The sequence below is a fragment of the Protopterus annectens genome, chromosome 9.part0 (assembly GCF_019279795.1).
Source record: "Protopterus annectens isolate FY-2018-M chromosome 9.part0, PAN1.0, whole genome shotgun sequence".
In the NCBI taxonomy this organism is placed as follows: domain Eukaryota; kingdom Metazoa; phylum Chordata; order Ceratodontiformes; family Protopteridae; genus Protopterus; species Protopterus annectens.
The window spans coordinates 1,523,770,292-1,523,785,688 of NC_056743.1; the positions used below are offsets into that span (position 1 = coordinate 1,523,770,292).

At 41.8% G+C, this 15,397-nt stretch overlaps 1 protein-coding gene across 4 annotated transcripts in view; it reads right to left on the reverse strand.

The window, feature by feature from the left end:
* The window catches only part of LOC122812153 (E3 ubiquitin-protein ligase TRIM4-like), a 778,173-nt gene that overhangs the window by 538,259 nt on the left and 224,517 nt on the right, over positions 1-15,397 (reverse strand). For 3 of the 4 annotated variants that reach the window (XM_044084468.1, XM_044084466.1, XM_044084465.1), the window contains exons 2-3: positions 6,387-6,485; positions 124-180 (exon numbers count right to left, since the gene is read on the reverse strand). In XM_044084468.1, coding sequence (XP_043940403.1) covers positions 124-180; positions 6,387-6,485 — 156 coding nt within the window. The remainder of the gene's footprint in view (positions 1-123; positions 181-6,386; positions 6,486-15,397) is intronic. The other variant, XM_044084467.1, reaches the window with a different exon arrangement.

Genomic DNA, 15,397 nt, shown 5'->3' on the forward strand with positions numbered 1-15,397 from the left:
AAGAAACTAAGACAGTCACGACTACAGTACCCAACATTAGAGTACAACTTATGATTTCCTATCCATCTACAGGTTGCGATAGTAGAACCCACAGCCATATGCACAAAAAGCAACTGTACTCACCGATGTGCTGCTGCCACTGCTTTCAAGTGCTGTAGCACAATCACTGATGACCATATGCTAAACAAAACAATTACACATTGAAAACAGATTTCACATCAAGACAGTGACAAAAATAATGGCAATGCAAATACAATCAGAAGGAATTCAGAAGAAACTGCACAACCTACAAGCTCTGTAGAGAATACAGAAACATTGGATTTGTGACATTACACAGACATGGTTTAAAGCCACAGAATGTACTGTCAGTGCAAGGCTAAATTGCCTTGCACACGTGTAGACCATGAGGCAGAAGAGAATGGGACACAAGGTGGAAATGTGTCTCAGTCTTGATTAGCAGCAAGTATTCTTCAATATTTTTCAAACCGGATGACACCCAGGCATTTACCCACATGCAAATAACTGGAGAGTGTCCATTACCATATCTGAGCAAGCTACAGGTCATCATCTGTGTCACAAGAAATCACAGCTCAATATAGGAATGAATGCTGATTATCATCTGCTGTTAAAATCAAGTAAAAACACCAACACGCTATGCAAAAACTCAGAATAAGTTTTGCAAGGATCTGCCAATGCACACATGATAAAATACTGATTATTAGTCAGAGAAAATCAAATGTAATGTTCTTTGGCACCCCATAATAGCTTGCTAAAACTCTGCACCTGACAATAACTGTCACATCAGGCAATATGCTGCCTTTTGTAACAGAGCAAAAAATATCCAGGATCACATTGGACCCTGCTCTCTTATTAACAAACCATACAGATAATATTAGCAGAACCTTAAATAACTAAATTTATGCTACAAGCTCTCATACCTTCTCACCTCCAGCATGTGCACAACCAAAGCTATAAACATACTTATCCCAAAAACTGAGCATGGGCTCCCTTTAATCGCTCTTCACTCTACCACAAATACAAATAACACTTGTACTGTTACTTTTACAAAGATCTGTAGATATGAATTACTTGCAGAACCAAATATGCATCTTTGCTATTTCCTCCAATGCTTCAAGTAGCTACCCATCAATGAAAGAACAACCCTTCTACTTGGTTCAAAGATATAGAAATTATTACAATGGGACTTTGTCTACCTCTAAAATCCAAACTACATATTAACCAAACTCTTATCTGAGCGACAGTCAGGAAGATGGCTTAATACTTATCAGACCATATTTCAAGACAACCACAGGAAAACATGCATTCTCAAAGCTGGATTCAGCAGGCTGGTATAATCTCCCAGCAGTAGCTAGGGAGCAAAGCAATCTGGAAGCATTCAAAACTAAATTAATAGAACTGCTGTGGGATACCAGATGCCTGTGCTATTGTAACAATGGCTGGTCAGTTCTTGACGGAGTGAATGGCTAGCCATTGCATACCATGCCTATGCCAAAACACACCTGCGCTATGACTGTAGCATTGATATATGTATGGTAAATAAAGCAATCCTGAGGGAAAGCACTTTGGATGACATTATCATTATGTTGAATGGTGCTACTGTTTTTAGCAAAATGGATGTGAAGGCAGGTTACTACCAAATGGAGGTGAATCCTAAGAACAGAATAACAAATACATTTTTAATCACAAAGGTCTTAGAAGATACAGGAGTTTCATTTGGGTTGGAAGATCGGTTGCAGAAATTTTCAGATGTACAATATATTTTACCCCAGGCATTCTGAATGTTAACTTTTTCTTTGATGATGCAGCCTGTGGCAAAACACAGAAACAATGATTCTATAAGCTAAGTTTTACAAATATGCAAATAATTTTGACATTAAACTGAAATACAAATTTAATACATAATTTCTCGAGTTTTATGGTAATATATGTTCAAGGAAGGAAGGGTCACCAAATCTAAATAAAGTTAAGGCAATATACAACATGTCACCATACTGTAATGCAAAAGTAGTAAGATGTTTACCAGGCATGGTAAATTACAATCCCTTGTATGGGTAGCTCTTTAAATGATAATTTCTTTCTTTTTTGGTGGTATCGGAATGTCCAAGAAGGGTGGAATTTCCTTAATTGAATAGGGTACCCCTCCTCTAAGATGTTGAGGAACCACTGGTCCCTGGTGATGGCTTTACACTGGTTTAGGAAGAAGGACAGTATTCCTACTAGCAGTCTGGAAAGGACTGGAAGTGGTAAGGGGTAGAGTATAGTCACAGTTGCTCTCAGTGCTGGGTGGGTTCCTTGGGAGTCCCCTGCCCTTTGAGGCTGTTCTGTTTACACTCTTCTAAATTGTCTTGGTCTTTTACCATGGAGAGGCTGCCCCTAGTCTTGTCTAGGTGGAAAAGGCCAAGCTTTTGGAAGGTAATTCCTACTGTACCTTGGGGTCAGAAACAAGTAAAACTTTCACAGTTTTAATTTGCTTTCCTTTTTTGTCTAGTTTCTCAAAAACTTGTTCAACTGGCAGACAAAAAAGGAATTCCTTGTCCAGTGGAACATCTAGCAATTCAGCCTTTAACTGATTTGACAGGGGCTGGACCTTGACCCATGCATGTCTGCGGATGACAGTCATAGCCACATTTCAAGGAGTGTCTAGAGACTTTCTAAACCTTCTCTGGTTATCTCCTAAATTTCCTTGGTTAGAGCTTTATTTGCAATAAAGTCTACCTTAGCTAGCATGTTGTCTTGAAGAGATTCAAGGTACTTAAGCATATGGAATTGACAATTCAAGCTCTCACTGCCAGGTGGCAGAGTCGCAGGCTTTTTTCCCCACATTTGTCTAGCAATCTGCTTTTCCGATCCTTAAGCAGGGGATGACTTGTTGGACTTTTAGGTACACCTTTAGTGGATTCAGTGCAGACAACAGAAGGATCAGCCTTCAGATTTTTATAGAGTTGCTTATGAGTTTCAAGCACTCTCTAAAACCTGACTGGCTTCCTGAGAGCATGGGTAGAGAGTCATGGTGTTGAGCTATGTCTTTGAAGACATCATCTAATACAACATGCACTGGAGAAATAGCCTATGGTCTGTGTGAAAGTAAACTTACGAGTTACCTGTAGTGGGTCTGGGAGAACTACTTAATTTCCCAACTGAAAGTCTCCTTCACTCTATGTAGGGTATCCACGAAGAAAAGGTCTGGGGGGGAGGGGGCAGTGCGTCATATGATTCCGAGTCTGGTTAGCTTTGAGGTAGTAAGTGTACAGAGTATGGCAATTCCTCCTCATCCTCAGAGCAAGAGAAAAATTCCTCTTCCTGAAAAACTATTTCCCTGCTCATTTTAGATGGAGAGCCTCACAGGTGGATGGGTGAGATGGCTCTCTAGATTTCATTAAAGCCATAAACACCTGTGCTGTTTTAAGGAGATCTTGGGTATTGGTCTAAGTAGATGTGGTCGGAGGTGGTGGTGAAGCAAATTAAATGATTCGTTATAGTTTTGTTGTCCGTTTTACATCAGACTGCAACTTTGATTGTAATTTTGGTAGTCGGGGAAAACAAGAAGTCTCCCTCAACAGAAATGATGCTGACTTCAGAAGCTGAAGCCTACAGAGTAACCTCAGATCAGACTGACATGTGAACTGTGGTGGCATTCAAAGGTAGGCCAGAAGCCATGGTGGCCTCCCTAGGGGACAAACCAGAGGGTTCAGACCTTGCAGTCAGCAGATCAGGGGGCTGCAAGGGCACCTCATCTAGGTCGTCAGTGGACTTAAGAGCTGTAGTTAGTGCTTTTTCTGAAGCATCAGGGTCCTTAGCCTTTTTGTCCTTCCGTTTTTGTTTGTTTTTTTTTTTTGGAATGACAATGGCAGACACTGGAGTCTGTGAAGGCAGTGGATTGCGATGCCACCAAAGAAGCCAAAGAGGACTCCATATAAGCAGCATGTGCCTTGGCTCTATGTTTGACCATTTTCACACAGAACTTTGCACGGTCAGGAGATGTGCTGAGACCCCAAGCATAACAGCCAAAATGAGTGAAAATCTTTATACATTTGCTTCCTGCACTTCAAGTAATTGTTTACTTTTCTGAGCATTAAATTAGTAGAGAAATTTCTCCAACAGGGTACTTATCTGACTGAAAGGTGGAGGACCTCTGAAACCAAGAGTTGGCTGAAGTACTGCATGTTTACTGAACATAAGGGAACTACATCAGACTGCATGACTAGAAAGAAGTGAAGAAGACATCAACGGATGCCCTTCTTATACCCTGACATCCAAACGTCAGTCATCGGAAACCCGCTGGCTAGGGATGATGCAGATACCGGAAGTCAGGCTGGTCATGAGCTTCTGCATGGCAGGAATACCTAAAATCAGTACTGTAACACTGACTACACAGATCATCATCAGGCACAGCTTGAAAATACTGAGGGGGCTTCAGAGACATTACAGCTTTAAACAGCCTGCGAGTGTAGTTTTGCCATTCTCTCAGTGGATCCTCTATAACCTGAGGGGGAGAAGTATGTTTGGTCTTCTACTTTTTTGTTGCTGGGATAGCTGCCTGAACAAATCCTGGTAGATCTGAGCCATGATGGACTTCTATCAGAGAACTAATTACTTCCTCTCTAAAATTTGAGAAATACCCGCTGGTCCCTCAGAGATAACCAGACAGGATTACCCCTTTCCACCTAAAGCTGACATTTGATCAGCCACAGCAGGCTTGTGGATGGGCTGCCCTATATCAGCCTTCAACAGGGTCGTAACAGCTGGGGCAGCCACAGGAAATGGGCAGTCTGAGGAATCGGAAGATGTCCGAGTCAGGCTGGACAACCAAAGTCTCGTGCTAAGCCTTCTTTGGTAACAGATGGATGTCAGGATGGGAAGGCTCAGAAAACATTTTGCCATTCACAAGTTTTTTTGAGCCTTTGGTTCTCCAACCAGATCTTCAAGGAAGACTGCCATCTGCAAAGGTTCTTTGGAACAAAGAACTGACAAATTTCTCACTCTATGTTCAGCACCAACACAAAAAAGACACTTTACATGATGATCTTTGTGTGGAATGTCTCCAACAGTCACATTTCTCTCTCTTGGATGATATACAAAAATTAAGAAAAGGAAGGGTCCCCAACAAGGTACTTATTTGCCCAACAATTGGGTAAATGAAACAGTCGTATGTCTCACAGACCAAAGACAAATCAAAGTTCTGCTTTCGGGCTGGAGGCAAGGGAGTTCAGAGGTAATTCATGCTCATACATCCCTTATGTATCTCCTGCCTTTGGCCTTACTTCACACATCAGATGTATGGCATGAGAAATGTGCCCAGGCTTTGATACGCTGGATGGATGGATGGATGGCTATCCTTTGCAGGATATCCCACCTGTTAGTAATACTGCTATAGTGATCTTGGAAGACATCACAGATATACAAGTATAAAACACAGTAATATAATGTTGGTTTAGAATACTACATCATCACTGCATATTACACGTTTTTGCACTATCTGATAAAGTAAGATGCAAGATAAATAAAAACATTTTTTTTGAATAATGTGGCAGTACTATTCATTAGTGTAAGCACATCTGGAAAATGTGTCAAAAAATGGCTAGTAAGGAGAAGAAAAAAAACAGTGCATACAGTTTAAAAATGACTCACAAAGTTGTATTTACAAATATCAGACAAAAATATGACAGAGTAAGGGGATTATGAGTTTGTAGATGAAGACTGTAGGTGAGCTACTGATGAAGCATCTGTTAGTAAACTCGAGACGGAGATGAGAGTGGCTTGGTAATTAAAAGTAGTTTCCAGAAAGAGTAAATACTTTAGGAGAAGATGCAGTTTGAGACAAGGCTTCCAAATTAAGAGACGAGGTTAGAAAATGCTTATTTTTAGAAGTGTTTTGTTAAGACATATACTTCTACTTGAGATACTGACATCTATAATAAGAAAAGGCAAAAACTTGCTATGTAACATAGTGGCAGACCTATGAGGATGATGGGTAATTAAGGAGTTTTTGGAAAACTTTGCTATTGGACCAATGATACATTTCAGGTGAAAACTGTACAAGTCCATAAGCTATAAGTCACAGTAAACTTAAGGCCAACTAACAGACTTGGGGTTCCATCTTAAAAACCTGAAAGTAGAAAGTAGCAATAACTGAGAAACACACACACACACACACACACACACACACACACACACACACACACACACACACACACACACACAAAATGAACTCCTCCATTTCAATCAAATGTACAATTTTCACTCAAATACACGCAAGTCTGTCAGTCTGCCTCGTATTAAATGTTATTTAATGGTATTTGCAAGTACTACCACACAGTATCTGGAAGTAAGAAAATCTGGAATTAAGAACTATTAAGTTGACATACCGGTAAAAACATGAAGTAGTTCCGCATCTCCTGAGCTTGTCGAAGAAGAATTCGTTCCACAAGTACAAATGGGTCAAGACTACGATCAACCAACCTCATCTTAAAAGAAAAAAATGCATTAAATTACATCAGACAGTCTTATTTTCTTCTCCCAGTACAGACTCTCCACAAGCTAAAGAATGAGATGGAAACCTTCACAAAGATAAATTTAATGAACTACTCCTAGATGTCATATTCATACTTTAAAATAATATCCTTGCAGTTTACAGATGTGTTTCTGCTTCTGAGTCACTGCTAATTCATCACAATAGAAGCTTTTTAAACTCATACCCATGTATACTCAAAAACCACTGCAAAGACAAAACACTGCCTTTATTTTTTGTGTAAAAACACACATATACTTCACAAGAAACTTAAAGCTAGGGGTAAGCAGAAAAGAGGCATCTGGCAGATCTACCGGAACTACAGCGACTTCTGCACTATAAGCACAAGGAAGTGAAGTATAAAACTCAGTACAACTGGAGAAGGGATGATGTAGTAAAGGTGGTACAAAATGGTTGAAGTACTGAGGCAAAACATTACAGTGATGGGAGAGCAGTCAGAAAATAGGACAGGTGATAATAACTAATGCAGCAAGCACGGTTAACACCAAAACAGTGTTAAAAGGGCAACAGTAAAGACCAACAAAAATACTGGTGTGTACCGCATAGGAGACCGTCTCGGGTAACAGCAGTATGGTTCTGTTCCTTTTTAACACCCTGGCGAACCTCCAGCTGGAATACTGTATAGAAACAGATGGGACACTAGCACACAGGGTAAAAAAGAAATGCCACTAGGATGGGGAGAATTTAAAAAAGTGCTGCACAAGAGAAGACTTACTCTAAGACTGTACCTGAAAAAAAAGGAAGAAAGAGGAGATACAGAGGTACAAACTAATTACTTGGAAATGCTAGCAGGAAAAAGCTGAACACAAATTACATGATTATCTGCTTAAGAACCAGGTTTAGGCTCAACTCCCAGGATGGCCTACTACTTAGGCCAGGCTGGATCACAGGCCTAAAAAACAAGGCAAAGTGGACAATGGAGGACTTCCAGTATGGCACCATAGTAACAACCAGCTTTCCCCAGAACTAGTGTAATGAGGCATACCAGAAGTTGCTTTTCTGGTAACAGAATTCAAATTTATCTCCAAGAAAGTAAAGGGAAGCGTGTATTACTGAGAGATTGGTGTCTGAAGAAGAAACAAGAAGTCTACATACAAATCAAACAAATGTAACCAAATGAAATGTCGGGACCTCATACACAGACTGTATGGTTGAAAAATCGGACTTGAACCACAAGGTATACATAGGGAAGTTATGTTAACTTATTCTGAAGAAGTCTTGTATTTGAAGACAAAGGTGCGCAATAAATTTTACTTCTCGTACCTGTGGAGTTTGGCTGCTTACTTCTACTTCCTTTAAAAATCTGACTTGCGTATACAAAGTCCAAGATGCCATTTCTCAGAATATTCCCTTTTCTCTGAGGTATGGAATCTTGGAGCTGCATATATGTTTAGGGTGAGGTGACTTTCAGCTTTTCAAGTGCCGACATTTCAGTAGGCATCCTCGAACAAATAGTTAGCTGATCTCTGTCTCAGATATGGAGGACAACAATTCTGAGCAGATTAATATAAGAATGGATCAATCTATTAAGGAGCAAATTACCATGACAGATGCACCGGACAAGTTAAAAAATAAATAAACTCTGTGCTAGAAACATTCATGTCTCAAACTAGGGAAAGACCGAAGGGAAATGGAAACAATCATTAGTAGCCATGCAGATGTTATAAAGAAAACTATAAATGAGACTGAACAGCTTTGGTTTTAGGCAGAAGCAACTGAGGCTCATTTGGATGACTGATGAAATAATCACAGACCAGCAAGATAGAGCCCAATGGAAAAATATCAAGTTATGTGAAGTATCCAAAGGCAATGAGGGGAGAATTTGTGAAGAGCTGGTTGTTCAGCTCCTCTCAAAACAGGCTGCTACATTACAGGATGAAATATGCATACAGAACTGTGTGGAACCATGTTTACAGCTACTCACCCAGACATGTTATTATTACGTTAGAGACTTTAAACAGGAGGAGTAATTCTTTCTTCTTTGTGGAAACCTGGGACAAAATGGATGTGGAACTCTATGCAATGTTTCCAGAGCAGAGTAATTCTATAGAAAAAAGAAGGAAACAAGCTGCCTTTCTACCAATCATTAAGATGACTTGCATAAAGGGATTAGCATTATTATGCTCAATCCTGCAATATGAAAAATTTCTCCTCTGTAATGGCCCAATGTCAACACAAGATCCAAATGAAGCCTAGCATTGGTTAGATGAAATAGGCCTCCATAGAGAGTCTTCATCTGATCAGTCTCATACCTAGCAGGATAACGTGAACCCACCAGCAAGCCAGGGATGACATGTAACAAGACCAACAGAGGTACTGGACATTTGTTTCCTCTTTCCAAGTGCTACCAAATTCTGAAGGAGAGGACTTATCTGGTGCAAAAGAAAATGGGTCTCTGACGCATTACAGAAATAAATGGCATTACAGAAATACATGCTCTTGTTTGGCTTGGTAACAGTTCAGCTGAAGTAAGATATAGATTACATTCTAGAACTAATTTTTCCAAAAAAAGAACTCATCGCATTCTCTGCACCGGAAAGCAAGTTAGGTAACTTGATTGTTGTCTTTGTTAGCGGATGATTTAGCTGCTTAGTTTGGCTTACCTACCTCTTCCCTGTATTTAAGTTAACAGCAATCCAATGCTCTGTTGCAGCATGGCGGGGGCTGGGGGGGTACAAACTTGGGCTGAGAAATCTTTGCTAATTTTTTGTAAGACAGTCCAGCCAAAGACTATCAGGAGCCTGTTTTGGGCTATGTATGCCATTGCCTTGGAAGAACTGTTTATGTTTGTATTTACATTTTTTAAAAGTTGCAAGTATGTATTCTTTTTGTTTTGTTTTACTTCAGAATATAAAAATAACACTACTAATACTATGTATGTACCCAGTGGAGAAATCTGGATTATACGAGATGGTAGCACACAGACACATTTAGAAAGAAGTCAAAATATAATTTAAAGGCAAAGTAAGAATGGGGACTGAGAGTTGGGGTAGAAAGAAAATAGCCTTGGATAATACAATTACCCAAGAATACTTAGCATAACATAGAACATATTGTATTAAAATTATGTAAGCCTGGAACCAGCATATTTTGGTTAGCTGGAATGTTACTGTCCTTATGAACCCAATTAAGAGACATTGGAATTTGGCAGCTGTTAAGGAAGAGGAGGAGGCAACCTTAGTTGTAACAGAAATGCACTTAACTCAAGAACAGCAGCTCAAGCTTAGCATCCAATCAAGCTCCATTTTAAAGGAGCAAGAAGGAGAGAGAGTTTTTCTTTTACAAGAAATCTGCCAGTGGAAATTACTGTGCTACGAAGGGGATAGCAAAGGGAAGTATGCAGGGGTAAAAGGTATTCTGGATGGGCAACTGGCAAAAATAATAGGTGTGTGTGTGTGTGTGTGTGTGTGTGTGTGTGTGTGTGTGTGTGTGTGTGTGTGTGTGTGTATATATGCTGTGTGTGTGTGTATATAACATATCTGCCCACAACAGACAAAGAAGCAAAATTCGGGTATGAAAGCAGATGTTATTAGATATGTGGATGGTATGTGGACTGGAACAGATTTCTTCACAACAGGGTACCCAAATCATGCTTCCTTGAAGAGGACCTAGGAGAGTGGAAAGGTTCACAGGAAACCTTTTAAGTAGTTTGGGGATAGTAGACCTAGGGATTACCATTAATCAGCCAAACAAGGAGAAGTAATTTACTTTCCACTCTATAAGACACATCACCTGGAGTCATACAGACAAAGGGTTCATATCTAAAGGGCATGGAATGCAAATAAGGACCGATGTTGTACCTATAACATTTTATGATCATGGCCCTTTAAAAGTAAAACCATGTACTAAGGATGGAAAAGTGCCTCAGGTGGCAGTGGATACTTCCTTCATAAAAACTGCAGAGTAAAGTCTACAAGAGCTGGTTGAATAACAAGTTGAATAAAATTGGAAGAAAAGGTGTTAGAAGATGCTTGAGATAGGTGTAAATCAGATATTTTGGAAGACATTAGAGCTACAGAGAGGGAAGACCATAAGGGGTGAAAAAGTAAATAAATAAATGGTTGAAGGTTATCAGAGACCTACAACTCATGCAGACCACGCTGAAAGAGTCAAAGCAAAAAGTACAGCAGTTGGAGGACAACAGAATAATAGTGAAAAGAAAACCCACTCAGGAGATTTAGTCTCTAAGACACCTAAAATGCCATGAGCATTGGCCTTATGACAAAGACAACAGCAGCATGAAACAACATTTTATACACAGTCTCAAAGATCTGATTATAGATGTGTTAGGCAGGAATCCAAAATCTTAAATAAACTAATGGCGTATTATGTAAAGCCTATAAAGGGCAGACAACCCCCCCCCATTCTACAGCAAGACCAAAAAATAAAAATGTTTTAGGGCAGATTACACTTAACACCCTATAAGAAGAGGGGCACTGAAATTATGCAAGGAGATTTCAACTCAAGAAATAATTGCAGCCCTTAATAAAAAGGGTCACCCACCAAATCACTAAGCTCAGATGGAATACCAATCAAGATATGAAATTTCTAAGGGTAAGAAAATGATTCAGATACCAAGGGAATTATTTAATTTGGTGCTTACAACCAAAAGAATTCCATATTCATTGAGGAAGCCTATAACAAACCCCTATATTTAAAGATGATAAGGACCCGTAATACTGTCTCCTGATACCATCCCATTCCAGTACTAAACCAGGGCTACAAACAAATCTCTCAACATTTCTAGACAAGATTAAACAGGCAGTTCATATGTTAGTCTGTTGGACTAGACTGGATTAGTTGAAGACAGGAGGGTGGTGAACAATATGCTGCATACCATGTTGATTCTACAAAGTGCATCAGAAGAAAATAACTCACTGTCACTGTTGTACCTAAATACAGAAAAGGCTTTTGATTTGGTTGTGTTGGAGGTACCTTTTCATGTCCTGGAGATGATGGGATTTACCCAGGAGATGGCTGCCCTGCTGCAAAACTTTTAGTTATGTACTCACCATAACTTCAGATGTTTGGGATCCATCTCGCCTACATTCTGACTGATGGGTTCGGAGCCGAACTCGGCACGCTTATGCCAAAGAGCGAAGTCTCTTATTGGCTGAGCTTACTATATCCCAGGATGCACCACTACCAATCCCCCAGATCTAGTTTGTCCGCATACATGCACACACGCACGCACTGCTTATATAACATCGACAGATCATACAAGATAAAAATAGTAGAACTCAAACCGTTCCATCTCTTCTGATCTCCAAGGCAGGGGGAAGGAGGGTGGGTATTAGGAATGTAGGCGAGATGGATCCCAAACATCTGAAGTTATGGTGAGTACATAACTAAAAGATGTTATGTGATCCTATCTCGCCTACATTCTGACTGATGGGACAGCGTCCCTAGCACCTGAATCCTGGGTGGCTCACTGGAAAACACTCCTGAGTACCGTGGAACCAAATGATGCTCGCCCTTTAGATGCCACATCCAATTTATAGTGGGAAATGAAAGTGTGCGGGTTGGACCAAGTAGCCGCAGCACAAATCTCGGAAATAGCGAGCTTGGAATGAAACGCAATAGAGGTAGCCATAGCTCTGGTAGAGTGAGCTTTGATAGATGTTGTAAGTTGCTTATTTGAAGAGGAATAAGCCTGAGTTATGCAATCTCTAATCCATTTGGAAATAGTAGCTTTAGTGATGGTTTTACCCAATTTATTATCTGAAAAGGACACAAACAATTGGTCTGTTTTTGAATTTGTTGAGTCCTGTCTAGATAGAAGCGCAATTGCCTGTGAACATCCAATTTATGCAAGGTGTATTCCGCTTCATTTGAAAATTTTGGAAAGAAAACTGGTAGCTCTAGAGATTGTTGGAGACAGAGACTAGAACAAACTTTTGGAACAAAAGATGGATTAGGCCCAAGTGATACTCTATCCTTGTGAAAAATCAAGTACGGTGGTTTGATAGATAGGGCTTGAAGTTCTGAAACTCTTCTTGCAGAGGTAATTGCAACTAAGAAGGCAGTTTTCCAAGACAGATATTTCAACTCACATGTAGCAGCAGGTTCAAAAGGGGAAGATGTTAAGGCACAGTACCAAATCAAGATCCCACGGAGGCGCAGGATGAAAAACTGGGGGTCTTAAAAGCACAGCACCTTTCATGAAAGTTTTACATAATCTGCTGCTCATCAACGGTGGGTCTATGGATTCGTGAAATTTGGAGATAGCTGCTAGTTGGACTTTAATAGTAGAGACTGAAGATCCTTGATTAAACAAGGATGTTAAAAATTTTAAGACCTCTGGTATCGGGGCAGTAATAGGGTCTAAGCCTCTGAGTTGAGCCCAGATAGCAAACCTCTTCCACTTACTGAGATACAATTTCTTAGTGGTGGGTTTGTGGGCTGAAGATAAAATGTGAATAACTTCCGGGTCTAAGGTGTGATTTCTGACTAAGGTCGGAAGTGGAGGAGCCAAGCTGTTAATTTCAAAGTGTGAAGGGACTGGTGCTGTCGTCCCGACTGATGAATCAGCAGGTCCGGAGTTAGATCCAAAAACCAAGGACCGTCCAGAGCATATTTCTTTAGGTAGGGGAACCATACCTGACGAGGCCAGTATGGAGCAATTAGAATCATTGTGGACCCCAATTGGGAAGCTTTCTGGATGACTTTGGCGGTTGGTAGCTACTGCCCATTCCCACACCCTCATGGCCTCTCTGCAAAGGGGGTAAGATCTGGTCCCTCCTTGTTTGTTTAGATACCAGACCACCGACATGTTGTCTGTGTGGATAGCGATAATGCCTTGAGGGAGAAACTTGTGGAGGGCTTGTAGGGACAGAAGTACAGCCCTCATTTCCAATACATTGATATGGAGAAAAGTTTCGTCTGGAAGCCAAGAACCCTGAACTAACCTGCCCAGACAATGCCCCCCCACCCCATCTGGGAGGCATCCGTTGTCAAGGTGGAAGACAAAAGGTCTTCCCTGATTCAGATTGGATGGCTGAAGCCACCAGCGGAGGTCCCGTTTGCACGTTTCTGTAATCAGTATGAGATGATTGAGGGGGAGATCCTGAAAAGACCATTGTGTCGATAACAGCCACTGAAGAATCCTCATGTGCAATCTTGCCAGCGGAACTAGGAGAACCGTGGCAGACATTGAACCTAAAAGTTGCAGGACCAACCTGGCTGGGGCTTTGGATCTTGGAAGCAGGGCTCGGACTTGACCTTGTAATGTTTGAATCCTTTCGGTAGGAAGGAAGATGCGCATCAATTTTGAGTCTATCTCTGCTCCTATGAATCTTATGCGCTGAGAGGGCAGCAAGACAGACTTTGACCAATTGAATGTAATTCCCAGGGAAGCACCCAGGAGATGGTGGCTTGTAGGTTGTCTAGTAGTAGATGCCTGGTGGTGGCAGTCAGGAGCCAGTCGTCCAGATAGGGAAACACTTGGAATCCGAGACTCCTCAGGTGAGCAGTCACTACTGCCAAACACTTGGTGAACACCCTGGGGGCTGTGGTGAGACCAAAGGGCAGTGCACAAAATTGGAAATGACTGTCTCCCAGGCTGAAGCGCAGATACCTCCTGGACGCCTGATGTATCGGTATGTGATAATAGGCGTCCTTGAGATCTATGGAGCACATCCAAACATCCTTCTCCAACAATGGGAGAATGGATTGTAAAGTGACCATTCGAATTTGGACTTCATGATGGACTGGTTTAGTTTGCTGAGATCCAAAATGGGTCTCAGGTCCCCTGTCTTTTTTGGCACTAAAAAGAACCTTGAGTAATTTCCGGATCCGATCTGGTCTGTGGGGACCGGTTGGATGACTCCTTTTCTAGCAGCTTTGAAGCTTCTGCGGCTGCAATTTCCCTTTGACTGGGTGGTGGGTCCGGGATTTTTTTGGACGGTGGGGGTGAGTGTGTGAAGGGAATGGTGTAACCTCCAGCAATAATCCGAAGCACCCATCTGTCCTGAGTAATAGACTCCCAGGCTTTTAGGTGCTTGGCAAGCGGCACCCGACTGGCTCCGGAGCAGCACAGCCGGGCAATCCCTCATGAAGTGTGGGAGGCTGAAGAGCCACGAAAGGACTCACGGTCTCCAGTGTTGCGGGGCCCTCTGCCGCCTCTGGGACGGCGTGTCCCCGAAAAATTTCCCCGTCCTCTGCCTCTGGAAGGGGAATCTTCCTGCTGTTGAGGAAAGAACTTCTGTGATTTGCGGAACCACATCTTCCCTCCTCTTTTAGCCTTGGGATAAGGCCGAAAGGGAGTGGAATAACATGCTCCTACGGCAGATAAAGTTTTTCCCTCTTGCTCACAGCGGGTAAGAGTGTCTTTTACCTTGGGTCCAAACAAAGAGGACCCATCAAAGGGAGCGTCGGCGAAGGAAGACTTGAAGGCCTCCGCCAAATGACACAAGCGGAGCCAGGCTTGTCTCCGTAGAGCCACGCCTGTGCCTGCCGCTCTGCCCGCCCCTTCGGCCGCATATGAAATGAGCCTCATGGACGAGTTAGAAATTGAGGTAAGGATAGCCAACTGAGAGCTAACCGACTGGGCTAGCTGCTCAGGTAGGTTACCTGAGAGGGAGTCTGACAGCTCCTTGACCAGATCCCTCTATAGTCTGGTGAAATGTGCCAAATAATTCAGGGACCTTAGAGTAAAGGCCGCTGAAGTCAGGGTGCGCTTCCCGTGCGGTCCATGCTCCTAGACTCCTTATTAGGAGGATGGACAGACGTTGAAGCCTCTGCCATGTCCTGCTGTGTAGCAGATGCCACCACCATGGCATCTACAGCCACGCCTTTCGTCAAGAACTCCTTCTCGGGTGGGGCAGACAAAAATTTGTTAGGGCGAGA